At 55.5% G+C, this 27,689-nt stretch overlaps 2 protein-coding genes across 2 annotated transcripts in view; one reads left to right on the forward strand and one right to left on the reverse strand.

The window, feature by feature from the left end:
- Positions 1 to 986: 986 nt before the first annotated feature.
- Positions 987 to 21,049, forward strand: arhgef18b (rho/rac guanine nucleotide exchange factor (GEF) 18b). The gene is given in 32 exon segments (XM_057038089.1): positions 987 to 1,100; positions 3,146 to 3,300; positions 3,513 to 4,006; positions 4,117 to 4,255; positions 4,606 to 4,717; positions 4,805 to 4,858; positions 6,819 to 6,891; positions 6,967 to 7,075; positions 7,158 to 7,317; positions 10,212 to 10,279; positions 10,579 to 10,624; positions 10,715 to 10,913; positions 11,005 to 11,111; positions 11,475 to 11,627; positions 11,951 to 12,201; positions 12,284 to 12,409; positions 12,511 to 12,628; positions 12,720 to 12,974; positions 13,057 to 13,133; positions 13,215 to 13,393; positions 13,483 to 13,556; positions 13,941 to 14,126; positions 14,231 to 14,371; positions 14,641 to 14,756; positions 15,188 to 15,253; positions 15,385 to 15,432; positions 15,510 to 15,699; positions 15,702 to 15,772; positions 15,922 to 16,071; positions 18,324 to 18,666; positions 18,753 to 18,899; positions 19,272 to 21,049. Coding segments are annotated over 32 exon segments (4,740 nt in total). The 5' UTR covers positions 987 to 1,024; the 3' UTR covers positions 19,529 to 21,049.
- Positions 21,050 to 25,069: 4,020 nt separating this feature from the next.
- Positions 25,070 to 27,689, reverse strand: part of enc3 (ectodermal-neural cortex 3) — a 9,184-nt gene continuing 6,564 nt past the window's right edge. Inside the window, exon 4 of the mRNA XM_057038718.1 lies at positions 25,070 to 26,227. The gene's annotated coding sequence lies outside the window, so the exon portion shown is untranslated. The remainder of the gene's footprint in view (positions 26,228 to 27,689) is intronic.

The raw sequence follows: 27,689 nt of genomic DNA on the forward strand, positions 1-27,689 counted from the left end.
ACGGCCGTGACCCGACACGCGCGCCCTGCCGGCCACGCGGCTTTGAGGCGCGAGCGTCGTCTCGTGTTCCCGCCTCAGCGCGTGACAGTCGTCGGGGTTCGAGCCGCGGTCGTGAAGAGAGCAGAAGGAGGAAGCAGCAGCGCCTCCATCAAACGTGAGTAGAGCCGAGCTCCCGCTTCTCTTCAGCCTCGTTTCTGAACTTTTATTCTTTTTACTGCCGCGACTGCGGCTCCGTTTGATGTTCAGGGACCGGAAGTGAAAAATCATGTGATTTCAGAGCGGCCAAAGATTATTTCTTTTAATTCTGACAGCCATTACTCAGGGTATATATGTGTATGTGTGTGCGTGTGTGAGTGTGTGTGTGTGTGTGTGCGCGCAGACCTTCTTCATTGTCACACACTTTGATTAGACGTTTGTTTCTTCTCCTTTTCTCTGTCTGCCCACTTCCTTTAAAAAGATGCCTCTTGCACACTATCAGGGCGTCACTAACAATAAAATAGTGTCTTTAGTTTACAGTTTACACCTATTTTGTGTAAAGTACTGGTGAAAAATGCTGCTTCAAGTAAAGGTCTGGAGACAAGAGGGCAAATGAGGGTAGAGGCATGTGTGTTCTGTCTATAATTTAGTATTTGGTTTATTATTACAGCAAATATTCAGCATGTGTTTGACACATGATGAGGTAATCACAGACTTCCCCTTCATCCAATATTTAGATTCATAAATGCAGTTTGCCATAGTTGAGCGTTTGAAATCCACATCTTTAAAGGTTCCCAACCTGTGACTGTGGACGTCTGGCGGCGCTGGACTCAGATCAGATGAACATGTCCTCTTTTATTATAAGATTTTCCTTTTTTCCCCCTCTTCCTGACTGGGATCTTTGGGGGAGGTAATCCCCAACTGGCCAGCTCTCTCTCTGTCTCTCTCTCTCTCTCTCTCTCCTCCCACCGCCCTCTCTCTCTTCCTCTCACTGGGCGATCGTGCACTACTCCCAGTGTGAGTCAGAGAGCGAGCGAGCAGCGCCATCATGTCCGACTCCCCCCTCAACAACTCCTGGCCTTCTTTCTCTAAGCTCTGGATGAAGCGCTGGTCTTTCAAGAGAGGTAAGCTCGGCTGATTGACAGCCGGCACTTTCTCTGACGGCGTTGGGGGGGTGGGGGAGGGGGGGGGGGTGCGGTAAGGGTGGAGGCGGCTTCAGGTGAAGTGTGACAGTTGCAGCGCATCAGTCGACATCATTTCCGAGCACGTTTCTCCTTTGATCGCTCATCCTGTTGCAGCCGTTAACTGGCTGAAGTTCTCGCTCTTTTTCATCCGACGCCGGTGGGGGAGGAAGGTCGTTTGTCGGAGCTCAAACCCGGGTTCTGTTTTGCCCCGGGTTCTGCCCGGACCGTTGCGTGTGGGTAGTTTCCATTTTGTCTGAGCTTTCAGACGGCGAATTTCAGATCAAAGACGTTCTGTAAAATGACAGATGTTTTGATCTCGAGGCCTTTGTGCTCTGCTGTCTCCTGCATGTTGCAGCCAGCTCGCTCGCTCTCTCTCTCTCTCTCTCTCTCTCACACACACACACACACACACACACACATGCACCTGCGTGATGCAGGTCATGAAGGGTTACTGCTACCTTAAACTAGAGTCAGATTTCCACGCACCCGTGTTTAAAGGTGCTATTTTCTTGTTTGTTTCTGCTCTTTATTGGAGCTGACGGGTTCATCTGCAACCATCTTCCTCTGTCTGCACTGTAAAAAGTGACCAGATGCACCAGAAACAATCAGATGGTATCAGATGATGCCCCAGTTCCTCTTGTGATTGTCAGGTTGCTGAGTGTGTGCTGCACCCTCAATATCCTCATTTCCTGCCTGTTCATCAAAACATGGTGACATGCAAAATCGGGTCTTTTTTTTTTGTTGTTTTTGTTCTGCCACTTTAAAATGTCTCGTCTCTGCTGCTTGCATCCAAATCTGAGGTTTTAAAGAACAATGTTGGAAGCATTGAGCAGAAGCTCCTGGGAATGAAGCACGCAAACTGTGAAATGAGCTCAGAATTACGCCTAATTATTTCAAACAAGAGTGATTTATCAGTAAATAATAGACCCTCCGCCGTCGCGTGACTGTGACAACGCCAAATAATAGACGCACACACACTCACGCAGACGCTAATGTTTTATCCTGATGTATTAGCCGATATGAGAGGCCAACCATAAAAGGCCACAGCGGCGCAACAAGACAACATCAAGCGCGCGCTGAGGCCGTCTGTGCCGCGTGTCAGCGGGTTTACACTAAACACGGGGGGGATTTGGACGTGGATGAACGCTGCCTAAAGCGAGGGGACGCTGCCAGACCTGCAGCCCCGGGCTGTGATTTAGTCGCAGAAACTTGAGCAGGCGGCCGCGTCTGTTGGTGTGTTTATGTGAGCGTGTCCCTGGATGCTACTGTGTGAAGAGCCAGGATCTGGCTTCTACTCAGCACACACACACACACTCACACACTCACACTCACACTCACACACTCACACACACACACGCGCTTGTATTTCTATCTTTGTGAAACAATAATTCACCCTAATCCCCACAGCTAAATGCCTCCTCTAACCCAATTGTAACCCTTGTTTGAACCAAGTCTGGACCTTTAAAGTTGTGAGGAGCAGCCGGGACGTTCCAGCTTCCAAAGACGCAGGTTTAATTGATATCAAGGTCCGTGCGTTGGAACATGTACCAACACGTACGCACGGCTGTGTGGACGGTGGATGGGTTCAGGTTTGAGGGGTCTCTCTGAGGGGCGTTTTCATCTCCTCCCAGTGTGCGTGGCGTTGCTCCAGGTCGCCCAGTTCCCTCCAACGGTTGAGGAACATCAGCATCAGCTTCCTCTTCAGTTTGCTAATGCTGTTCAGCTAAAAGAACAACAGCGTTTTTAGTGCTAGTGAAGTTAGTCTGCGTTGTATCAGGAGTGTGAGGTAGCTCTGCTGCCCTCCTGGAGGAGGGGTCCGCTCGTTCTCTCCAGCCTTGTGCGAATGCTGGAATCTGCTTATGGGTCGGAAACGTAACGGATCTTTTAACGGCTCAACTTTTCCTACAGTCCAACTCCAAACCGCTCCGCTCTTATCGATAAAACAGCCGCTGCGACTGCGTTCACGTGTGCCTCTGTGCTTCCAGCGTCAGAGTGTAAGCCATGTGTTGAGCCCTGCGGTTCTCCAGGCTCCCACCTCGCAGTGCAGCCCTACACCCCCGGGGGGGCGGGATCCTCCACCTCGCTGCCGCCTGCCTCCATCGCCGAGGACGCCTTCTTCAGCAGCACCCCAGAAGATGAGGTAAAGCTTGTATTCAGCATGCTAGCGCCGCCTCTTTTAAGGGCCATTAAAGATGCTCTTCAGCCTTAGTTTTCCAACATAAACGCATGTGTCTTACAATAACAGGGAACTATGCCCTAAATACTCAGAATGAAAGTGCTGTCTGGAAACTCAAGCATTATAAGGGCAGGTTTCAGTCTTACGCACAAGGTTTCCTCCCTCCTCTGCTGCAGGACACGTGCTCGGTGGTCAGCGATTACGACTGTCCCTGCGCAGAGGTGAGAGGCAGCGTGGAGGACCTGCCGGGCCTCGGCCCCCTCACAGACCCCCAGTTCTTTAGAGGCCTCCAGGAAGCCCCAAAGTCGCCCGGCCAGCTCGGGACCCCGGACCTCGCCGCACCCGCGCTGGCATCCAGCAAATATCCCGCCGATGATCCGCACCTCGCGTTTATGGTCACCCAGCTTCGGCCCAGAGCAGCGCCGGGTTACATCATCGACGGGGAGGAGCAGGAAGACCCCACCGGAGGACCGAGCCTGACAATCGACCTGAACGGACTGTTGGAAACCCTGGACGCCAGGATGGGATCAGAGCAGGAAATGCAGCACGCCGACGCGGATTTAGACGCAGAACTGGACATGGACAGTTTTCCTATCCTTGTGAGGTCCATGTCAACATCCCGGAGGCACAGCTGGGGGGTCCCTCTGTCTCCCCTCAACCTGGGGAGAAGGTGAGAGCCCCAGTCACCCTGAAATGAGTAGAAACCGTTAGATTCAGACACATATTTGTTATGTGTGTGTGTGTGTGCGTGTGTGTGTGCGTGTGTGTGCGCTGCTTCAGGCTAAGTCTGGACACCGCAGGCCTGGACAGCGAGGGAGAGAGAGACGACGACGATGAGGACGTTGTCCAGCCCACCCAGAGGCAGCAGCACCCCGGAGACGAGGCCAACGGCGCCTGTCCGAGCGCCGCTCGCATGGCGGTAAAGCAAACGACCACATCACACCTTTTATAGCCACAACTACGTGACCGATTATTTTACTAAAGTACTAAAGTTAAAATCCGAGTTTGTTTGTTCAGAAACACGGTGAAAGGTTTTAGCACCCACAGGGGGTGGGGGTGGGGGGGGGGGGTTACAGTGTTACAGGAGGGCACAAACGAAGGACTATTTCCTACAGCGGATGAATACGCTGAGCTCGCATGAGTAGAAACCAACTGAAAAAGTTGTATTTACTCCTCATGAGGACTTTCCTTTTATAATAGTAGTTGATGTCGCGTTTAAGGTGTCGAGACGTGACGTTGAAGTTTATTCTTTTATATTTTTGGTCGCAGGCCGGCGACAGCAAACGTCAGTACTCGGAGATGCTCGCCACAGACAAGGCTCCGCGCCGCCCTCATTTCCCCCGTGGTGCAGACGTCCAAACGGCCGCCCGGGCGACGGGAGGTTGGTCCGAGCGCGTGACGCGTCCTAGACTCATGTGGGCGTTCCGTCTCGTGCGCGTCATGACTGTTTCTTCCCGTTTGTGTGCAGCCGAGGTCGGTCCGGAGGAGCATCTGCACTCGTCTGAGGGACAGAGTCATGTGAGTCACGGCCGCCGTCACCTCCTTCAGGTCCACAGGCAGAGTGAGACTGGACCCAGCCAGAAAAGAGGAAGCTGCGGAGGGGGAGGAGGCGGGGGAGGAGGGGGAGGGGGAGGGGGAGGAGGCGGCTGTAGTTTACACACTGTTGCTGCTGACTGTTGCAGTCGCTCACAGCTGTCCGACTCCCACGTAACAGCGGCGATCCTGCTCCTCCTGACATTTCTGCTCCATGTCATGTGTCTGCAGCCTCCTCCTCCTACGGGCCTGCTCCCAACTCCTTAGATGGGTCAGAGAGTGTGTGTGTGTGTGTGTGTGTGTGTGTGTGTGTGTGTGTTGACACAGCAGACAGGGAGGATTCTTACAGTTTAGCACTTGAGTCCCAGCAGTTTCCTCTCCTCTCCTCCCCTTCTCTCCTTCCTCCTCTCTCCTCCCCTCTCCTCCTCCTCTCCTCTCCTCTCCTCTCCCTCCTCCTCTCCTCTCCTCTCCTCCTCCCCTCCTTCCTCTCCTCTCCTCTCCTCTCCTCTCCCCCCTCTCCTCTCCTCTCCTCTCCTCCTCCCCTCCTCTCCCCTCCCCTCCTCTCCTCTCCTCTCCTCTCCTCTCCTCTCTCTCTCCTCTCCTCTCCTCTCCTCTCCCTCTCCCCTCTCCTCCTCCTCCTCCTCTCTCTCTCCCTTCTCCTCTCCTCCCTCTCCTCTCCTCTCCTCTCTCTCCCCTCCTCTCCTCTCCTCGTCTCTCCTCTCCTCTCCCTCTCCTCCTCGACCTCTCCTCTCCTCCTCCTCTCCTCCCCTCTCCTCTCCCCTCTTTCCTGCCGCCTCTCCTCCTCTCCTCTCCTCTCTCTCTCCTCGGCCGCTGCCTCTGTCCTCTCCCCTCCTCTCCTCTCCTCTCCTCCCCTCTCTCTCCTCTCCCCTCCCCTCCTCTCTCTCCTCGTCCTCTCCTCTCTCCTCTCCTCTCCTCTCTCTCCTCTTCTCCTCTAACCTCCCCTCGTCCTCCTCCCTCTCCTCCTCTCCTCTCGCTCCCCTCTCCTCCTCCCCTCCTCCTCCCTCGTCCTCCCCTCTCCTCTCCTCTCCTCTCCTCCTCTCCGATCTCCCCTCAATCCTCTCCCAGCTCTTCCTCTCTCTCCTCTGCCTCTCCCCTCTCCTCTTCCTCTCCTCTCCTCTCCCCGTCCCTCCTCCTCTGCCTCTCCCCTCCTCTCCGTCCTGCGGCTCGTGCTGTCCTCTCCTCTCCTCATCCTCCTCTCCTCTCCTCTCCCTCTCCCCTCTCTCACTCTCCTCTCCTCCCCTTCCTCCTCCTCTCTCTCCGCTCTTTCCTCTCCGGTCCGCTCTCTCCTACTCCAGGTGCCGCCTCGTCCTCGTCCTCTCCTCCTCTCCTCCCCCTTCCTGCCCCTCTCCTTCTCTCCTCCTCTCTCCTCCTCTCCTGCCTCCTCCCCTCCTCCCCTCCTCCTCTCCTCTCCCCTCCTCCTCTCTCCTCCTCTCAGGCTGATGGTACAGAAGGTTCTGCAGGAGCTCAGGCTCTATCATGGGTGAGTGACCAGGTGACGGAGGTCTGGTGGCTCTGATCCTCAGCACCTGGCTGGGCTGCATGTCTGCGTCAACCTAAATGTGTTTGCATGAAACACTTCAGCCGCACAGAGAATCTGCGTGTGTGTGTGTGTGTGTGTGTTTGAGTGTGTGTGCGTGTGTGTGTGTGTGTGTGTGTGTGTGTGTGTGTCCTATCTCTTCTCACAGGTATTAATGAGATCATGCACTGGTTTGCTGCCCATGTGTTTGTTTCAATCACTCTTTTCCTTTTTACTGTTTTCATCTTTTCTCTTCCATAAATCTTCTTTCCTTTGATCTTTCACGCCTTGCCTTGATGTCTGACACCGGGGGCCTCCCGAACACAGGGGCCCCAGAAAGCTCTCCCTGCTGTGAAAAAGCAAAAGGTTCCCTGGACCAAATGTCTCTTCCCTCTCGTTGTTGCTGTCAGAGCCAAACAGGGGAGCAGCCGCGCCGACGCCAGAGACTCAGGAAGCGTCACGTGGTACGAGTTCCTGTCCAACGAGTAAGTTGCTCTTTGACTCCCCCGGCGCCACAAACACCTGGGGGTCAACATAAACAAAACAACAAACGTGTGCAGGAACGAGGACGAGGTGGACCGCACGGAGAAGGTGGAGAAGGGCACCAAGGTGAGGAGGACTCTGAGCTCTCTGAGGAACAGGATGACCGGCTCCTTCAACAAAGATAAGGTGAGGGCCCGCCACAGACCCCCCCCCCGGCCCCTGGCCCACGGCTCCTCAACCCCCCCCCCCCGTCTCTGTTCTCCCGCAGGGTAAGAACCGAGAGAAAGCCCGGCAGAGAGGCAGGGAGGGCGGAGGCGGAGGCAGGAACAGGAACAGCCACCGGCTGGTGCCGGGGTCCTTCTCCAGCTGTGCCACCTGCTCGCTCTGCAGCAAGACCCTGCAGCAAAAGCACGGCCTGCAGTGCACGAGTGAGTAACGCCCACGCTTGCTGAGCGCCTGACACGCAAACCCGCAGGTGCTCTGCACACACACGCACGCACACGCGCACGCACCAGCATGTGTGCCGGCGCTCGTGTTTATGAGATGGGGCCCATCCATTAGCGAAGCTACGCTGTCGGCCGGGGTTAGCATGATAGCACTTTCAGGTGATTTATTTCACGCACCTCGCTCGCTGCCGGGCACGCGCACGCGCACACGCACGTCTTCCTAACCAGCGGGGCGAGGTTGTTATTCTCCGTTCATGGCCGTTAACCTGCGGGCCTCCTCAGCCGCGCTCCGCAGAAGACAAAAGGTCATAAATCGCAGCAGGATATTTATAAACGCAGCCATCTGGCCGCCAGGGCTGTAATGTATGATTGTTTTTCACGCTGCTGCTTGTTTAACAGAGTCGCTCTGGGATGTTTCACAAGTGCACAGGGCACCGCACCGGGGGGGCTGCGGGACTCGCCCCCGCCCGTCTCCGGGTCTCGGGGTTTTCTCCTTAAAGCAGCGCATCTGACAGCCATTATTCCCCGACACCTGTTGCGCTCCTATGAACGCCAGCGTTCGAAAACAAGTGAGTGTCCCTTTAATTCGGACCCAGCCCTGCGGGGATTCGACCGAGAAGCCGCCTGTGGAATGCGTCGTTTCTGTGCCAGAGAGTTCCCAGTGCGCCCGGACCATGGTGAATACCGGTCGGTACTGACCTCACCGGACCCGCTGGTTTGTCTGCCTTTCGGACGGACTGAGCTCCACTCCGAACGCGGCCGATTGAGGCGAACGCCGGGTGTTGCTGGAACGGTAAGGCGGCTCCCGGAGCGATGGAGCCGGAGGGGATCAGGTGGATCGCTCCCGTTGTTTGGCTCAACGGACTTCCAGGGCATCCTGACCGCTAGTTAGCTCGGCGGCTAAATGCTAACAACAGCCCACCGGTCTCCTTTTCGGCCTTTTGCCGCGTCTCTTGTTGGGCTTGTTTGGTGTGTGGAGGGCGGAATTTGAAGGTAATTGTTAATTCTGCGCTTTTGTCCGGCTCACCCGAAGGAAATCTTTGTTGCTCTGGACGCGCAGCCCCGCGGACATTAGCCGGTCTTCGCTAGCCCGTTAGCGCACTCGGGACCGCTTCCATTTGAAAATAACAGCTTTAGTTGTGTAAGCGGTTAGCTTTAATGAGCTTAAAGTGATGTTTATATAAACAAGCGTGCAGCCACGCAGCGTCCTTTTCCTTGTGGGGCGAATGTTGCACAACTCCCCGTTAGTTTCGCGGCGTGTCTGACTTTGTTTTTGCTCCTGGCTGCAGACTTTGGAACCAACAGGTGATCGTTAGCTAAAGTTAGCCTGCGGGTTGTTCCCCTGAACTCCAACGTGGGAAACGGACCTACGGTCCCCGATGTTGATAAAACAGTGTGTTAGCAACACCCCCACTCCCATTAGACGGTGTATTTCGCGGTTCTGGCGCTAATCGCCCTCTGCCAGGCTCCAGTTTGACCCGGGCCGGCAGCTCACAGCCCGGGAAACGTTGCAACTGTGACGAAGTGACAGTGTGGAAGTGGTTGACTTCTCAGCCTTCCGCTCTGGCTGGGTCACACGGTGGTAACTGTGCCTGGCAGCTCTGCTGGGGCGTCCGGGGCCACTGCACCGACTCCTGGGTCCACACATCTCATCCTCTCGTTCATGCACCACTGCTTTGGCTCCCAGTTTGTAGGTCTCTGCTGTTTAGCAGCTCTGACCTCCTCCACATCTCCTCACACCTTTACTTCCACATCGCCTGTGCTGGGTTAGTCGGTCGTTGGGCTAAATCCCAGGAAGAGGATTATACGGGGTTGATATAAATACTTTACCTGTGTCCGGGCTCCGTGGGCTCACACGGGGCCAGAAATGTCAGTGGTGGAGGTGTTTTGCTTGCGTAAACACACCCCGGAGAGCTCGCGGCTCCTGTTTCACTTGACCCATGTCGATTCTTTGCGATGCTTTCTTTCTTTATTATCAGTTTAGACATAAGGATGTGTAGCGTGTTATTTTCGGGTTGTGTCGGGCGTGTCTCTGTCCTCCCCGTCTCGTTTCAGCACGGCTCGCTCACACTCAGCAGTCAGCAGATGTGACTGTGGTTTCGGGGAAGGGCGCGAGTCCTGCGTGTCAAACCACGCTGCAGCTGACAGGAGTCATAATGAGTGTTGCTCAGCAGCGGCGGCGGCGGGGGGGGGGGGGGGGAGACACAATGGTGCGTGGAAGGTGCTAGCGCGGCTGGTGTTTGAGCCTTTGTTACCCAGAACGGCGTCCAGCTCGTATTTACTGTCAGCAGACGTTGCTGGCAAAGTGGAGCTGGTTTCCAGAAGGAGCGGAGGACACGGCGACCCGTTGGGGAGCGCCATCACGGCGGTCTGCTCACCGTCAGCCACGGGAAGAGGAGCAGCAGTGTTTATAGTGTTTATTAATGTCCGCCTCCGCGTGTTTGCCCCCGCTGACGTCAGCCTGGTTCTTCTGGCTCCGGGTTGAGCTCACACTTTGCATAGCGATGACCTCGTTTGTTTAGCCGGCCCCCGTCCCTCAGGAAAAGCTCATCGCACTGATCGGGAGTCCAGGGGCCGAGCCACCGCGTTGTTTTGGTTTCGTTTCGTGGGATCCGGTGAGCGAGGAGGCGCCGGGGTCGGCCCGGTTTTCCAAAACATCACCGATTTGTATCCGTCTGGGAACTCGGCGGGAGGAACGGCGGACGGCGTGGACGCCGTGTCTCCGCGAGGTGGTTCCCAGCAGCCCCCCCATCCCACCGGGGACGGCTGGAACAGTTTACGAGCTCCGTGTGTGTGTGTGTGCGTGTGTGTGTGTGTGCGCGTGTGTGCGCGCTGCTCTCTGACGCTGTACAGACTCTTTGTCCCTGTACTTTCAGACTGTGCCGTGAACGTGCACAAGAGCTGCAAGTCTCTGCTGGGGGAGTGCACCAGCAGCAAGAACAAGGTAGGAGACCTTAGACCTTTGGGAACAGAACCAAAGTGCTGTTTGAGTTTAATTCTGCTGGTTCTGAAAAAGCCCGCCGCTGCCGTCGGGTTCTGACGCCGGTCGATAGTTACTGACACGGTTTGTGAACGCCACACTTCCTGCCGCCTGCGCCGTGGTCGCGCTGCAGCTGTAACGGAAGCTCTGCAGCTGCTCACGGTTTAAAGTCCTAGATCCACCTGAGCGGGCCGAACCCCAGTGCTCTGGGTGCTGTGTCGGTTCTGTGGGCCGTGGTGAGAGTGCGTTTGTTGTCCACACAGAGAGATTCTCCGCCCAAGTCAGGCTCCTCGGCGCCCCCGGTTACCGGTGAGCAGCTCCTGCATGGACTAAACGATAAAAAGGGGGCTCGTTTGGACTCTGCCCTCACGTCCCGTCGCTTCTGTCTTTCCTCCCCAGCACCACGGGACCAGGACCGGGAGCACGAGCAGACCGATCCAGTCTCGTCACAGGCCCTCGATGGCCACCCAGCGGTCCCCGGCGCCCCAGGCATGACCATCGGTCCCAGGGGAACCAACGCTCACCCACACACCAGCAGTTCCTGCGCAGCCCCCCCCCTGTCTGTCGGCCTCAGCCTCTGTCACCACAGCAGCTCAGGGTGAGCGGCGCCGAGCTGCAACCTGGACCTTTTTTGCACGTGATTGAGGGCAAATGCACGTTTGAGCACGTGTGCTGTGTTCTCCCCGCAGATCCCTCCCCGGGGAGATGGACGAGACCGATGCCCTCCGCTCCAAACGCTGCAATGACGACGCCGTTTCCCTGGCGCCCTCCACCACCGAGTCCATCATTGTGGAAGGTGAGTTGGGCCGGATTGGATCGGTCACGGCCTCCCGGCAGAACTCCGTTTCAGCCTTTAGGGAGTTTGTGAGTGATTCTCAGAATGTGGGGTGACCTCAGCTTTTCTCATTAAGCTGTGCTGTGTGTGGGAGTGAGGAAGGCTGAGGGCGAGCGCGCTACACAGCAGCCTGCTGTTTATTGTTGGAGCGCTCAGACGCTCCCCCAGAACCTGAGCGTTCTCTGCTCCGGCAGTCGGTGCCGCGTCTGTGGAAGCCATGATATGCTGTAACCCTCTGCCCTGATGTTCATGCTAACATCCTGTGTGTACCCACTGCCAGTGCCCTCATGTTCATGCTAACGTTCTGTGTGTAACCACTGCCAGTGCCGTCCTCAGACTCCCAGTTCGCTACCCTGCGGGTGGAGCTGGAGTCCGACGCCCAGGACCTGGAAGCAGAATCCTGGAGCCTGGCAGTTGATCAGGAGCACGTTAAAAAGCTTTCTAAAGAAACGGTGAAGAGACAGGACGTGATTTACGGTGAGTCCACACATCTTCCGTAGCTTGTTCTTCATGTTTTATCGCAGCTACATAGCCTGTAACACCCCCTAGCTACTATCTTTAATCTTCCTTTACCCACAATGCAACAGGTTTCAGTGCCTTGTCTAAAGTCTGCAGAAGGTTGCAAGTGTTTTCTGGTTATATTATAACCACAATCTTTCGTGGCGATGCCACATTCATGCTAACAGCTGTTAAGAGAACATGAGTGAGCGCACCCTGGCTTTCACACATCCTCCGTGAACGCAGACATCCTGTGTAAATACTCCTACTAGTGAAGCTAACCTGTGCTGTGACCCTCACAGAGCTGATGCAGACGGAGATGCACCACGTCAGAACGCTGAAGATCATGCTGCACGTCTACGTCCGAGAGCTGAAGGAAAACCTCCAGATGGACCCGGGCAGGCTGGAATGCCTGTTCCCCCGCCTGGAAAACCTACTGGAGCTTCACGCCCATTTTCTGTCTCGCCTCAAAGAGCGGCAGCGGGAAAGTCTGACCTCACCCAGCGACAGGAACTACACCATCAACACAGTGGCAGATATTCTGATCGAACAGGTAGGAGGAGGTGTTCTGTTGAGGAGACGTCGGCCGGGGGGGCTCTGAGACCCACCTGTTGATGATCCGTCTGCTCCCGAAGTTCTCAGGTGAAATAGGAGAGAGGATGAAGGAGTGCTACGGAGACTTCTGCAGCCACCACATGGAGGCCGTCGGCTACTACAAAGAACAGAAACAGAACAACAAGAAGTTCCACAACGTTATCAGAGTGAGACACACGAGCACACACGAGCACACACGAGCACACACGAGCACACACGCCCTCCCCGCCTCCAGGAAGGATGTTAAACACCTGCTGCTTCTCCTCAGAAAACCAACAACCTGCCCATCGTGCGGCGCTTAGGAGTGACCGAGTGCATCCTGCTGGTGACGCAGCGCATTACCAAGTACCCGGTTCTGGTGGAGCGCATGCTGAACAACACTGAAGGTCCGTGTCCAAGCTTCACGTCACCTCTGTTGGAGATGATATGGCCGTATTCTGGGATGTTGGAGCCCATCTTGCACGTTTGTGTCTGCAGCTGGAACAGAAGAACACAAGGATCTGACCCGATCTCTGAGTCTGATCAAAGAGGCCATCGTCCAGGTGGACGCGCAGGTCAACATCCACGAGAAGAACTCCCGCCTCCGAGAAATACACAACAAGATGGAGCCAAAGGCGCTGGGAAAGTTCAAAGATGGCCGAGTGTTCCGGAGGGAAGACCTGGCGCCGGGCCGGAGACGCCTGCTGCACGATGGCACGGTCAGCTGGAAGGCTGCTTCTGGCAGGCTCAAAGGTCGGACAACCTGGAGAACGGACGTCAGCCCCCTCCTGGCATCAGCTGGCATTAATGTGGCGCCTGTTCTGTGTTCCCACAGATATTCTTGCAGTGCTTCTGTCGGATGTTTTGCTTTTGCTGCAGGAGAAGGACCAGAGATACGTCTTTGCCTCGGTGGTACGCGAACTCAGTTATGTGGATATTCTGAGGAAAATAAATGGTAAATGAATGGTCTCCCTTCCCTCGTCTGTGTCCCAGGACAACAAGCCGTCAGTCATCTCTCTCCAGAAGCTGATCGTCAGGGAAGTGGCCCACGAGGAGAAAGCCATGTTCCTCATCTGTGCCTCCTCCAATGAGCCGGAAATGTACAAGATCCACACCACCTCCAAGGAGGAGCGCAACGGCTGGATGGCACACATACGACAAGCTGCCGAGAGGTAAGTGAAGGGCTTCTCGTTAAAAACAACTGCAACTGAAATGAAATTGATTCGATTTTAACACCCCCCCCCCCCCATGTCTGTCTCAGTTGTCCTCACACAGAACAGAGGCTGGTCAGTGAGGAAGAGGAAGCACGGGCTTTCAGATTCAAGGAATTTCAAGGTAAAAACACACTGAAGCACTTGTGCTCATTAATAAGATGTGACAGGAAACTTTATTGATCCCAAAACGGGGAAATTCACCTCCTGCTGCAGCAAAGGTGAGACCATCGAGATGACAAAGGAAGATTTACCTTAAAGAAGAGTGACCGAGATAAAACAAAAAGACTAAAAACTATAGGATATGTGCATGAAATACAATGGAATGAGGTCTGTAAAAACAGAAAATATTGCCATCATTCTTGGTGGACGTCAGTGCTTTTAGGAACAGAGTTCTTGGTGTGAGATAGCGGCGACCACTAGAGGGCGCTAACGCGCCGCCTTTCTGCTTGTGACTTCTCGAGTTCTCCCAGATTTTTGTCACTTCTTCGTCGTGTTTCTCTCGCAGAGCAACTGAGTCAGAAGGATGCTGTGATCACTCGGGCTCTTTCTGAGAAGCTGCAGTTATTTGCAGACCTGGCAGAGTCTGTCATCGGTCCAGAAGACGCAGCCTCACGCAGCAGACTTCTGCTCCGAGGGGACGCCCCAGACCTCCAGCAGGGGGAGACCCTGCTCAAAGGAGCCATCACTGAGGGTACTTTAACACCAGGCATCGGACTGGCGTCCGGATCGGTGGTAATGTGTGAGCTCAAACTCGTTTTTGACTGCATCTGGTCTTTCAACCTTGACCCCTTTCAGTGGAGAACCTCCAAAATCTGCTGCAGTCGAGAGTGAAAGAGGAGGATGCAAGCTCGCGGCAGGAGGACGGCAGCGGGTCGGGGCATCTTCCCAGGCGAGCGGTCACCTTTGGGGGCTATGACAGCAGCCCTGCCATCCTCAGTAAGAGTGCAGCCGACACACTGCATGACCTGAAGAACTAATGGATTTCCTGCTGTGTTTCATTGACCTTAATGTCTATAAACAAGTGGAATTAAATAAAAGTATGTTGACCCTATGACTTTGGGCTATGGATTTGATTTATACCTTTCCAGGGCAGGTGTGGGTTTTACATGTATGTGTATATGTGTGTCGGTCAGGATTTCTGTGTATGCATTTAATTATCCCCCTGTGTTTGTCTCTGCGTGTCTGCCGGTGTGTGTTTGTGCCAGATGGCAGCGGGAAGAAGAACTTTTCTGGCGAGAGTAGAAACAGAGACAGGAGCCAGAGAGCCAGCTCTGACCCTCAGCTCAAAGAGCTCTGCGGCAGCCACACCCTGGAGCAGACGGTAAACACACACCTCATACCATAGGATGAGCCACCGTCCTATTTCCTGTAAATAGTAATAACCAGACCAGTCATGGGAGAGCTTTCCATGTCCTGATGTTTACTGTAATCCTCCTGCACGTCACTTTCTTAGACTATAGTTAGATAAAATCTCAGGATATTCGCAGAAAACGGAAGCTTTGTCTTCAGAAGCTCCAGAAAGTCCAGAGAAAAATGCTTCTCCAGCTAATCACCAGGCTTAAAAGGGAGACTTCTGATATTTGAGAGTGCTTGTTCAGGCTGTCAGGGAAACCCCGACAAGTATTTGACCGTTTGTAGAGCTTGACTCTCGCCTGACGTGTGTAGAAATCTGATTTTAAGCCTCGGTCCTGAGCAGCTGCCATGAGCGGCAGCGTCATCTCACGTTTCCCCCGCGTGTCCGTTTCTGCTCAGGTCGACGAGAGCTGCTGCGCTCCTGCCAGATGGAACCGCGGCTCGTCCTCCTTCCCCGAGGCCGAGGTAAACACGGCTCCGCGGGGCGCGGTACTGCAGCCATGCCTGTTGACCTGGGCGCCACCCACACACCCTCGTATCTGACTGAACACTAGCGTTCTGGCTTCAGAGGTGAACCTGTTTCTGTCTTTTTTCAGTTCTTTGACAGAGTGCTGATGCTCTCCCAGAAGCTCTACAGCCTGCAGGTAAGAGAGCTGCCTCCCAGCGCACCTGCTGTACGCCAGCAGACGTCTAACCTTCCCGACGACCTCTCCGTCTCCAGGCCGTCATATCGCAGTGGGACAGCCACGTGGAGCTGCAGCGGGCCGCCCTGCCCGGGCGCCACAAAGGGAACGGGCTCCTGGAGCAGGAGAAGCAGCGCACGCTGGCCCTGCAGAGGGAAGAGCTGGCCACCTTCCACAAGATGCAGTCTCAGCACCGGCAGGAGCAGCAGCGCTGGGAGAGCGGGCGGGAGAGCACCGGCAGCAGGTGGAGGCCACCGAGGCCCGGCTCCGCCAGAGGGAGGAGGAGTGCAGGCGGCTGGAGGTGACTGACCTTCAACATGGTGGTGTGATGGTTTGAGTTTATGCCCCGACGTCTCCCCGGTGCTGCTCGTTCCCAAACTCTTGGTTTCACTTGACGCGGTCTGGATTTGTTTGGTGCAAATCTGAACCTCAGTGGACGTTGTGCTGCAGGAGCAACTGGCAGAAGAGCGGAAAGAGCTGGAGAGTCAGAGGGAGACGTACCAGCAGGACCTGGAGAGGCTGCGGGAGTCCACCCGAGCTGTGGAGAAGGAGAAAGAACGACTGGAGCATCAGAAGAAGCTCAAGAGGAAGACGATCGAGGTGAGGAGCCCGTTGCCCGTTCTCTGGCTCTGCTAATACGTGTCAAAAAATATGTTTGGACTTCCCACAATAGAAACCCATTCGTTTGATTTATTTTTATTTTCTGAATGATTTGGGCCAAATCTCTTCCCTCAGCATTAGAGCCACATTAGCCGCAACCTCGTTAGCATCCACAGTCTTCCTGCGCTTCCATTTAAACTGCTTTGTTTCTGCCAGTAAACAGGCCACAGCCGACAACGGTCGCTCTCCTCAGCTGTAATATCGCTGAACCATCTGATAATATCGCTGAACCATCAGAGCTTCTCTTGGTGTCGCCAAACCACAAAGCTACAGGCTAACGTGTTCCACCATTGATCGAGATGCAGAGATGTCCTCAGGCTAATACCTCCATGTTTGGAGGAGTCTTTATATTTCCCAGCTGTGGCAGGAGCGTAAATGTCAGTGTTGTGTATGAATAAAGGTGGCTGTGGCTCCGTTGGGTCATGACTCAGCAGCTCTTTCAGGCATGTCCAGACTTGTCTCAGAAACACAGATAACCTGGTAACAGGAAGCCGGAGTGACCAGCGTCAGCCGTCAGATAACTGGGGCTAACTGGGTTGAGACCTTTTCAGACTCTCCTGGAAAACTCAGAAAATGGCCTGACTGAGTGCTGGGAGGCGTGTGTGTGCGTGTGTGTGTGTGCGTGTGTGTGTGTGTGGGAGCGCTCCTGGTTCATGTCGCACAGGCTGCCTGATCTTTACACCCGCCCTGCCGTCCACGCCACATGAAGTCGCGCCCCTGATGTGTGTGTCAGGGCAGTTAAGTAACGTGTTCACGTGCTCGGCCCACATGTGCCAGCGCGGCTCTCCGCCTGCGTCACGTGACCTTCTTGGCCGAGTTTATGAGAGATTTGGAAGCGGTTTGTTCCCACTCTGCTACAAAAACACATCAAAGGTTCCTTTCATCGACCTCGGGGTCGGTTTCAGGCTGCGATCCAGCGCCGATGAGTCGTACGGGCGGGCGTTTAATCATCCCCCAACATTAGGGCTCATCAGCCGGCGGCTCCAGCTATGATTAAACCTCCATAAAATCCAGAAACACACGCCTCCTGGTGCCGTACATGCGGCTGTTTGCACAAGAGCCGTGCTGGTCGCAGCACGCCCCGACTCCCCAGGAGCTTCTCTTTCATGTCTTATCTCCACCGCTGCTTCAGAACCAGGTCCAGATCTGCAGCTCAGTGACATCTGAGTCACTGACATGACTCTGCGCTCCCTCCTCCGCTCCTCACGAGTCCTGGGGAGGCACGTGCAGGCCCGTGCAGCTGGTGGGGGTTAGAGATGGCGCTGCCTGTAATTTCCTGTCCCTGCGACTGTTGGGCCACAAACCCGCAGCATTAATCCTTAACGAGCAGACAAACCCGGGTCTTTAACGGCCTCCGCGGCCACGTTGTCGGGTCCACGGTTCTGGTCTATGAACCTTTAATCAGCCTTTAATTTTCCTGTTTGCACCTTTTTTCACGAGCTCCAGGAAACGTGCTGGTGGGACACCTGCGTACTGAAGGGGGGGGGGGATCTAGAGGAGACAAACCTTCCCCACAGCAGGGTCCCTCTCTGAAACCACAGCTAGAGCCAAACGGGTTTGTCCTTCACGCTCCGCAGGAGAACTCTGCGTCATCGTTCTCTGGGACGTTTGCGTGTTTTGACAAAGGGTCGGTTGAGCTTGGCGTTGAAGGACGCTCTTTAGTTTGCTGAGATCAGCAGCACCTTTATTGTTGATCATCATGTGCTGTGGAGCCGTTGAATCGGGCTTGGATCCTTCCGCCGCAGCGTTAAAGCGGCCTGGCACGTGGAGCCGGAGGATCCTCCTGGCCGGCTGCTGATTGGACGGCGGCGCTGACTCGGGATCGTCTTTCCCTCGGTCTTGTAATTAGGTGGACAAAGCCGGCTGTGTCTCGCCTCCACTGATGTCATGAAAACCTCGCCAGACACGCCTCTGCGTGCACGGGGGAGAGCGGAGGTTTCACGTTTCTCGGCCGAGGGAGCGCGAGTGAAACCTGTAGCCAGTCGGACCGGTCTGCTCGGCCACATGTGCTTCTGATTCCGTCTGCGGTTTATTTTGGCCGGTTCAGAATCCAGGGAAATGCAGGGAAAAGATCACTGGTGATCCCCCTCGTGATCACTCCCCCTCGAGATCTAATGTCAACATAAAGGTCTGATGGTTGTCCACGATGAGCGCGGCGTCCTTGCTCAATGCTTCCGCGGTCTTCTCCTCAGGTGGCGCCCATGTCCGGCAGCCTGAACGGGGAGCTCCTGGCGTCCTCCGGCCTCGCCGGCATCGCCTCCGACCTGCCCCCGAAGCCGCTGGTGCGCGGCAGCCTGTCGGTGGCGCCGGCCGACTACCCGGAGCGTCCCGAGGTGACTCTGCGGCGAGAGGCGAGCTCCTCCTCCACGCTGGCGCTGAAGACGGAGGTGCCCCTCCACCTGTTCAGCACCACCAACCAGCTGCATAAGCCGGTGGGGGTGCAGCAGCAGATCCCCACCAAGCTCGCCGCCTTCAGCAGCGGCAAAGGGAAGGCAGGCAAGACGGGCAAAGCCTCGCATCGCTCCGACAGCAGCGGTAAGCCTCAGCCCCGCCCCCCTTCTTGAAAACCTCCACCCTCGCACACACCCGTGGTCTGATGGTTCTGCTGACCCCCCCCCCAGCCTCTGTGGACATGAGACAGATGCTGCCGATGAAGCTCTCAGCCCCAGCTGACGGCTCCCTCAGGGCCCGGCGCTCCGTCAGCCCCAACCAGCAGCTCCCCCCGCCAGCACCCCCCCCTCCTCACCCCCTGCATCTCCTGCACACAGGTGACGTTTACGCACACACACACACACACACACACACACACACCTGGGTGCACGTTAGAGTGGTGGGTGTCAGCAAACAAAGGCTGAAGTCCCCTCCCGGCTCTCCTGGCTCTCCTGGCTCTCCTGGTGGGGGTGCAGCCTCCACCCACTCCCGCCCCTTCAGCTCCAGCTGCGCCTCGTGTAAACACCCGCCCGCCTCGTCGTGAATAATGGTGTTTAAAATCATGCTCAGCTGTGTCAACAGGAAGCGTTGGCGGGCGGTCATGTGACCACGCGCTCTTTAGCAAACATTAATGGCTAATCTGGGGAGCCTTTGATGTTTCCAGTGAAACTCTTTGTTGTTTAACGGTGGCCCTTTGATGTCGCCGACAGATCAACTCAGCACTCCAGAGGCCGACGCCCAGTCGTCCAGCAGCACCTCCCACCCTCCCAATCTCCACAAACCCCCCGTGCCCCCCTCGCCACCCCACCCACAGCTCCCCGTGCAGTCCCCGCCCCCCTCTCAGAGCGTCGGCTCCCTCCTTTACCCGACGCAGGGCCCCGGTCCGAACCCCCAGGCCCACGGGGCACCCCCCCTCTACAAGATCAACCCAGAAGAGCTCAGCAAGGAGGACGTCATCTTTTTCTAACCGCCCCCGGTGGCCGGTCCCCAGAAGGGCCTCATTCCACACGCTGTGTGTGTGTGTGTACTCCCCCAGGTCCCCAGCACTACTCAAACTCCACACAGACCGTCTTCATCGACACGCCGCCATTTCTGAGGACGGCTCCGGTACGAAGGGGACGCCTTTGCTTTCTAATCGCCTTTTTTTTTAAAATCGCGTGTGGAGAAACACGCTGAGCCGACGGCACGCTGGACCTCAGCGGCCTCCTGCTGGAGGCTGCAACAGGAAGTCCAGGACCCTCCTGAGCTCGGCCTTCCTGTTGCCCAGGCTGGTGACGGAGCCTCCGTGGACCGCCGGCACTATTTGGTCGCTCCTGCTGTCTCGGCTCTTAGTTTTCCCAACAGTGCTGCCGTAACCACTGTGGTCGCCCGTGTGCATTTTTATCCTCGATTAGTGCAAAGAGCCCGGCTCCTGCAGCTGTTTTCTTCCATGTTTTATTAGTACTAGCGCCACGTTTGTGTTTATCCTTGTTTTTCAGCCGCCCGCAGGTGGCGCCGTGGTCAGTTTTAGCTGTCAGACGAGGTTGTCTCGCTCAAACCTCCAAACGTGGCCTGTTGTTGTTGTTGTTTTGGCTGCAACACATCTCTGGCCCCGCCCCCTCGACCTGATTGACAGCCGCCAACGCTCCTTCAAGTTTGGTGGAACTTGACGGGAGCGGGTTCTCTGCTGACTCAGCAGGTTAATCTGTCACCGATCATGTGACGTCAACTCTGCCGGCCCGTCAACCGTTCTCGCCCTCGTCCAGATGTTTGACCTGAGTCAGAGACGCTTAAACCGGCGTCCACATGCATGCGTGTGTGTGTGTGTGTGTGTGCGCGTGTGTGTGCACTGGAACCATCGGGTTCAGCGGCTGTCGGGAGCTAAATCATCCCAAACCAAAGACGCAGACGCCGCTGCTGGTGTCTTCGGTCGTCCGATATGTGGCGGCGTTTTCTGCTGTCAGCTATGAATTATGGGAACGTGCTTGTTCGTGTGGAGCGCGCGGTGCCACGGACGCCATCACGGCAGCTCGTCCCAGCGGGGTGGAACTGCTCCGGGGCCCCGGTTGGGATTATCTGGGATTCAACCGAGTTAATTAACCGAGTCTTAATTTATCGCTGTACTGGCGTGCTATTACTTTTTTTTCTCGTGACGTTCGTAAGCCGGACGAGTGGCACCGCCGCGCGTGCGCTCGCCACGCAAGAACACAGAAGTGTGTTCCGACCCGCATCTTTGACCCGTTTGTATTTTTAAATACACGCGCTGGCTCCCATTAGGACCTGTAAATGATGATTTTATTTCCTCGGCCAACTTTACACTAGTCACTTTGGATAGTCGCATACTTGAAGGAGGAAGCGCCTGTGTGACGCTTATTGTTCTTAAACCATGACGAGCGCACGGCAAAACTGGGTTTTTGTATATTTTTACTCACTGCGAGACGTTAGAACCTGTGGACACAAACTGCTGCCTTAGAGAGAGTTTAGTAATAAAAAGAAGTCTTAAATTCTATTTGTGTTGGGTTTTTTTTTTTGGTGTGTGCTGGAACGGGGCGGCCATCTTGGATCGCCGTCTTTGTTCCTTTGATCCCCCCCACGATAAAGTCCAACATTCGGGTCCGTCAATTTGCTTGTTCCCTTCGTGGCCTCATCAATCTCATCCAACTTGTAATTCTGTGTCATTATTGTCAGACTGATCCTCACCTCCCACTGTGCTAACCGTTAGCTTATTTTCAGGTGCCGCGGCTGCTCCTCCAGCCGTCTGGAGACATTCCTCCTCGCTGCTGTTATTGTCTTCAGGGTTTCGAAAGACAGTTTTCATTGTCTTCTGTCGTTAGCGGCTTTCTTCTGTCTCCTCCGTGTTTCCGTCTGGGTCGGATGTTCCCAGACCTCCAACAGCCTCTTGCACGCCGCGGTGGGGAAGTCAAACAAGTCGACCGACCTTCATCGGGCTCGCAAAACACTAATGTTGCTTTGATTGGGTGTTAGCGTTAGCGGTTTGTGTGCTTTGTCGCCCGTCCGTGCAGCTCGCACAGCTGCTTCAGGAAAAATTCCGCCTCGCTCTGGAGCGACGCCACCGACATCATCTCACCAGTAACCGGGCGCTAAGAGTAACGCCGAGGAGGGTCTCCTCCCTCCGTGGGCGCCGGTTGCTTTGCCATGTTTGCTCAGTAGCCCAGTGAGAGTTTATCTATCTATTTTGTCCCTCAGCAGCCACCGTAGACTCCACTGGAGTCACCTGATCTCTGTTCTCCCCACTTGATGCCACACAGCTGAAGACGGCAACATCTGGATGAAACATTAGCTGCTGGAGGTGTTTAGAAGTTAGCCAAAGTGGCGACGCTCCGGTCCCACCAGATGCTGACACTTTAGCTCGAAACAGAAGCCGCGATTCATAATCGTTGGCGTAACGTTTCCTGGCTGTGATCTCGTGAAGGAATGTGCTTCCCAGCTGCTCTGACGCCCACATCACTGCTTCTGGCCCCCCTGAAGATGGCCGTCGGGAAACGACCCGCGGGTTTCGCCGTTTCCCACCCGTGGGTGCAGAACTGCGGAGTGTAAACCTCTCCGCTCCTTGGGGTTTTTCCTCTGGGTGAATGAGGATCTTTGTTCCTCCACCTCGTCCCCCCCCGCCAACAAAGGAAACCCCGGTGTGGGGGCAGCGGTGAAAGGGCCTCTTCACGGGAGGTGGTGCCAGGACCTGATCAGGAGGAGATCTGGCTGTTGAGGCTGAAGTGTCCAAGGTGCCGTCCTTACAATCAAGTGATGAATTCTGATACCCACAAGAAAACTGACAAAAGGGGCGCGCACCTAGCATGTTGCTGGTCAAACTCCAGGTTAGCATGGTAACCATTATTGTGCTCCGGTCCATTTAAACTGGTCCTGCGCTCCTCCAGGTGTACATTCCAAACTGGTCCTACTGGCTGGAGGCCATCATTCACGTGACAGTCCTGATTTTTTACAGCAACAGTTTATTAGCGTAGTTTAACGTTGTTTTACGTCGGTCACGTGACCAGCACCAACGCCCCAAAGTGGTGTTCCCTAGAACCGGACTCTGGTACCAGTCCATCTGCTCAGCGTGCGTGAGGGGTCGGGATAAGGAGGAGAGGCGCATTATCTGCTGGAAGGGCCGCAGGGTCGTGATGTATCCCTCCGCGGTGCATTTAAACCTCTCTGGACCCTCGACCACGGGGGGGGGGGGGGGGGGGGGAGGTGACTTATGGCTGCAACAGCCGACAGGCGGGACAAAGACTGTTGGGCCCGTGTGTCCGTGCGCGGAAATAAATCTGGTTTTAAAACGAGCTTTTATTTTGGTCTCAAAGGCAGAGCCGCTAAGAGCGCGAGCGAGCGCGCGCACGGGCGGGCAGGCGGAACAAACCGCTCATTCAGGCCTGAAAGAGCAAACAAACCTCCGCATTCAGGCCGTTTACAGCCGAACCGCCACCCCGCTTTTGTTCAAGGTGCTTTGGGTCCGGGGCCAGTTGCCACCAGGCTGTACTGGCCCTGGCCAGGACTCTCACTACTCCCAGTATTCCCACTACTCCCAGTATTCCCACCACTCCCAGTATTCCCGCCACTCCCAGTATTCCCAGGCCGTTAGCGGTTTCCCATTTCCCCACAGCAACGTGTCGGAGCAGCTCGGAGTGTTTCATTGTGCTAATAGTGGATAAAAAGATCGTGCTAAACAAGCTCTACTGGAACCGGCTCCAGCACAAACAAAGGAGAAGCAGCACCGCTGTTCAAACAATGACCCCCCCTCCGCCAACGGACCCCTGGGAAATGAAGTCTTCTGGCCGCCGGGAGCAGAGGACCACACCCTCATCCTCAGGTCAGAAACACCTGCATCATAGGGACCCTCCGGGGTCGCCCGTCTGACTTCATCTTCTTCTCTTGTGTATGTGTATGTGCGTGTGCGTGCGTGCGCGCCCGTGCCCGCTTCATTAGCTTGTGTAAGCTGTCCTCGGCGCGGAGGGAGGACGACACACGTCAGCTCCAGACGGAGGCAGATGCTGCTGACACGTCTGAGCATCCCTCCATTGTTTTATTCATCCTCGGTGTCACAGCTCATCAGACGCGCTCGGGCGGACGTGAGGGGGCCCCTCGCGCGCGCGCACGTACACGCGCGCACACAGAGGCCGGGTGTATTTTGGAAACGTGTTTTTGTAGCATGTTTGTAGCCGAGTGTTTCTCGTTTTTGAAGGTTTTTACTAGAATCTGTGTGTGTGTGTGTGTGGGGGGGGGGGGGGGGGGCATGTTTTATTAATGAGTGACAGGAAGTGTTAATTACAATAAGTAAACCCGTCAAACAAAGAGCTTTTTTTTAAAATGCATTTTGGAGACAAAAGAGGAAGGAACTATTTTTTTGGGCCACATAAATGCCTGGAATGTGCACGCTGACGGAGCTCGGGCAGCGAGCGGGGCCTCTGAGTGGGACGTGTCCCCACAGTGGACGTTCTGTCAGGGTGGACATCTCAGATCAGACGCCCACCTGTAGTTTAAAAGGGGCGGGGGGGCTGTTTGGTGACGGCGTTCAGGCGGATCAAACCGCCCAGAGCGGCGAGGACAGGAGGAGCCGCGGCCACCGGTGGAGGTTTGAGGGATTCTTACGTAAGAGTTTCCCTCGTGGTCGGACGGCAAAACAGCTGTTTACAGAGGAGCACAACAACAAGTTTGTGGGGGGGGGGTTTCACCGTCTGGTCCAACTGGCTTTAAGCAGGCGACCTTTGGTGACCCGGTCCGGACCCCCGTCTGTCAGCTGGGCTCCGCTTCTGCCAGACGGGTCCCATCGATCCGGCCTTCAGCCTCAGGGGTTTCAGGGGCGTCCTCGGGGACCCCCCCCCCCCACTGGGGTCCCTGCCGGGGGTCTCAGGCCAGCGAGCACGCGCTAATATTTGTGTGGAGAGGTGGGGCACAACGCCCCCGTCCTTCCGCCTCGTTACACACAGCCCCCCCCCCCCCCCTCCTCCTCCATTTGGTGGCCTCTGCTCGTCTTTTGTCTCTTTGATGTGGTTTAATTGCGTCGCTCTTGGTCTCTGTCTGAAATCACCCAGCGTTGCACATTCTGCATGACAATAGGTTCTGAGCGGCCGGCCCGGCCCGGCGCCAGGCCGCCCCCCCTCGGACGCCGTTTCATCCCTTTGTGCTCGTCTGCTGTGAAGTTAAAAATCCATAAATTAACCTTTAATGAAGGACTTTGTTGACACCAACGTGTCGGCACGCTCGGCCGGGCATCGCCCGCATCCGTTTGTGTCCAATTAGCAACAACTTGAAAGGGTTCTGACGACCTTTGAAGGGTTCCGGAGACGCGGCTCCTCTCCCCCCTGACAGCCCGACCCAGGTGAGCTTCTGTTCTCAGCTGCAGCAGCACCTTCTCTCTCTCTCACGCACGCACGCACGCACACACACACACACACACACACACACACACACACACACACACACACACACAGAGGAGGGAGGTGCCTCTGGTAAACCACACCTAAACAGCTCCTGGAAACTATTCCCGGCGTTCCGCGTATAAACCAGCCCAGAGGAAGCTTCCAACAATGTTTTTATTGAAGAGTTGTGCAGTAACAGATGGTGAATCAGGAATCGATCATCTATCCGTACAGACACAAGCTGGAATATTGGGACACGGCTACAGGAAGGCTCTCCACACTACTGAGGCTGGGTTAAGACACATCGTTACTGTTCCAATTAAGACCAGGAGCAGAATTCCATGTACAAACTGTGCAAATCAAAGGCATCTATTAATTAATTATACAACATATACTGTACAAACTGTACACACACACTCACACAGACTTCCAGTAAAGGTCCTGACACCTGAATTATCTGCTAGCTACTTTGGAGACTTGAAGTCATAAACTCACTAAGGTTCGTTAGTAATGTTTTGGCCATAGTGATGATTTTAAATATGCCATCAGGTGTAAACGTACACTTTCACCTGGCAAAACTGTAAAAGTCAAAGTTCTACAATAACAAAAAAATACATTCACAAACCAGGTTTCAGATGAAACCCTTCAGACGACGACAGAAACGACGGACGACCCTGAGAGGAAAAGAAAAGAGGGAACAGGAACGGAGCCTTCTTGAGTCCTGAATGGTCACATTCTCGCTCCGGTCCACCAGGCTGGGACAGATTTAGCTCACCAAAATTAAAAGAAGACGGTCCAGAGTCTAAAAATACCGCCCGGAGTTTGGTTCTGTGTGTACTTGTCCTCTCTGCAGCGGGCAGGGCAGAGGTCCAGTTCAGCCTGCCGGCAGCTCAGCTCCACCTGAGGCGACGGGACCCCCCCCCGGGGGGAGGGGGGGGGGCGGAGAGCCTGCTGGGAAGGCGTCTTTGATGGCGTCCCAGTCACATGACCAGCGAGAGGATCACGGCAGCTGATTCTCTTCAGGAGGTGTGAAAAGGAAACGTAAGACAGAAGCAGACTGTCCGCCGTGCTGCCTGGATACGGAGCCCATTTCCACGGCAACCAGCCCCGCTCAGGCTAGCGGCTACATGGGAAAGACACACACAGCACGAGTAAACACATCAGGTGGGGAGAGGCCGCAGACTCCCAGTCTCTGGGCTGTTTCCAGGACTCGGGCTGGATGGAACCGCAGCAGGAACAAACACACTCCTCCTCCTCTTCCTCCTCTTCCTCCTCCGGGCAGCCATGTCTGCATACCAGACACGGAGGCCGATCTGTGGAGACACGGGGGGATTAATGTTTAGGTGCTCCTCTCTGCAGAGCTGGTCACATGACCACAGGGGCCTGCAGTGTGTCAGAGACGTGGGGACGCTCCGATTCTCCCCCCGCCGGAGCTGTAGCCAGTCGGCACGCCGCTCCCGACATCCCAGCGACGACACCCTGAGCCGTCAGAGACGCACTTTAAACCGTCGATCACACAACACTGAACACACCAGGGAGGTCCGTCTGTGAGGCGGCCTGAGCAGAAACAACGCTGCCAACACTTGTTATACATGTGACCCCCCCCCACACACACACACACACACACACAGGATGTAGGAAGTCAGAGGGAGCGCTGACAGCTCGAGGACGGCTGCTGGGGGCCTGTTTACGTAGCATCATGAACAGATCCAAACACTGTAGTGACGCCCGAAGCACAACCGAAGGACGTCAGCCGGGCGCCTGCTGCCGCCCAAACCGCCACAAGGGGGGGGGGGCGGAGCAGCGGTGTGACCCACGGGGGATTAATGTACAGCTGATGCAGCGTTTCTGTAATTAAAGGAATGCTCAGCTTTAGATTTATTTCCTTATTCTGTGGCTTTAAGAAGACCGAAGAAGGTTTTAGGAGTCTTCAGCTGCTGGAAGCTTTTTATACTTTCAGGGGAAAGAAGCACTTAAAGTTCTGTTGCTAACCGGGGGGGGGGGGGGGGGGGGCGGTTAGTTCATCCTGGCTGCTCCTGAGAGGAAGCAGAAGCTGCGGCAGGAGCAGGCCTGAGGGACGTCTCCACTGCTGCTCCGATTCTGCTGACTCGCACTAACACGAGTGGTCGAGCAGGAATCACCCCAAGGAATTCCGTTGAACTCCGTGCGCATCCATCATCGGTTCAATGAAGCCTCGTTCCCACATGGTGGAGGGTGATGGAGCAGTGGAGGGGCTGCCGGCCCCGTCCCTCCCGTCCCGTCAGGCTCCGTTAAGCGCTACACTGACAGGCCGGTCCCCACAACCCCACTTATTCGGAGGGAAAAACAAACCGGACTCTTCCAACTCTCTCCGAGCTGATAACCTTGGCCTCCATCTGCCCGCGGGGACGTCCGCGGTGATGCAAAACATCAGGGGGGTGCGGGTAATAAAAAGTACCCATCTGCCCCGTGTGCAGCGAGTGCTGCTGTGAGGGACGAAGCAGACGGACTGGAACGATGTGAAGTGATTGGACCTGGCACTCAGGGCTGCGCCCCCCCCAGTCGGCTCCCATCAGCCTCAACTCTGGAATAGACACTTTATATTGCATAACCTTGAATTCCAGACGCACTCTGAGACACAGATCTGCATTTTTTAAGCTTTTTTGCCCCTGAACACCATCTGCACCCAATTACCCACAATGCACCAGACCAGAGTTTTCTAGCTCTACCCGTCCCTGGTGTCCAAGGTCTCCGTGTCCTGTTTGCCAATGGCCACCGTTGATTGGACTGTATAGA

The sequence above is a fragment of the Takifugu flavidus genome, chromosome 7 (assembly GCF_003711565.1).
Source record: "Takifugu flavidus isolate HTHZ2018 chromosome 7, ASM371156v2, whole genome shotgun sequence".
In the NCBI taxonomy this organism is placed as follows: Eukaryota; Metazoa; Chordata; class Actinopteri; order Tetraodontiformes; family Tetraodontidae; genus Takifugu; species Takifugu flavidus.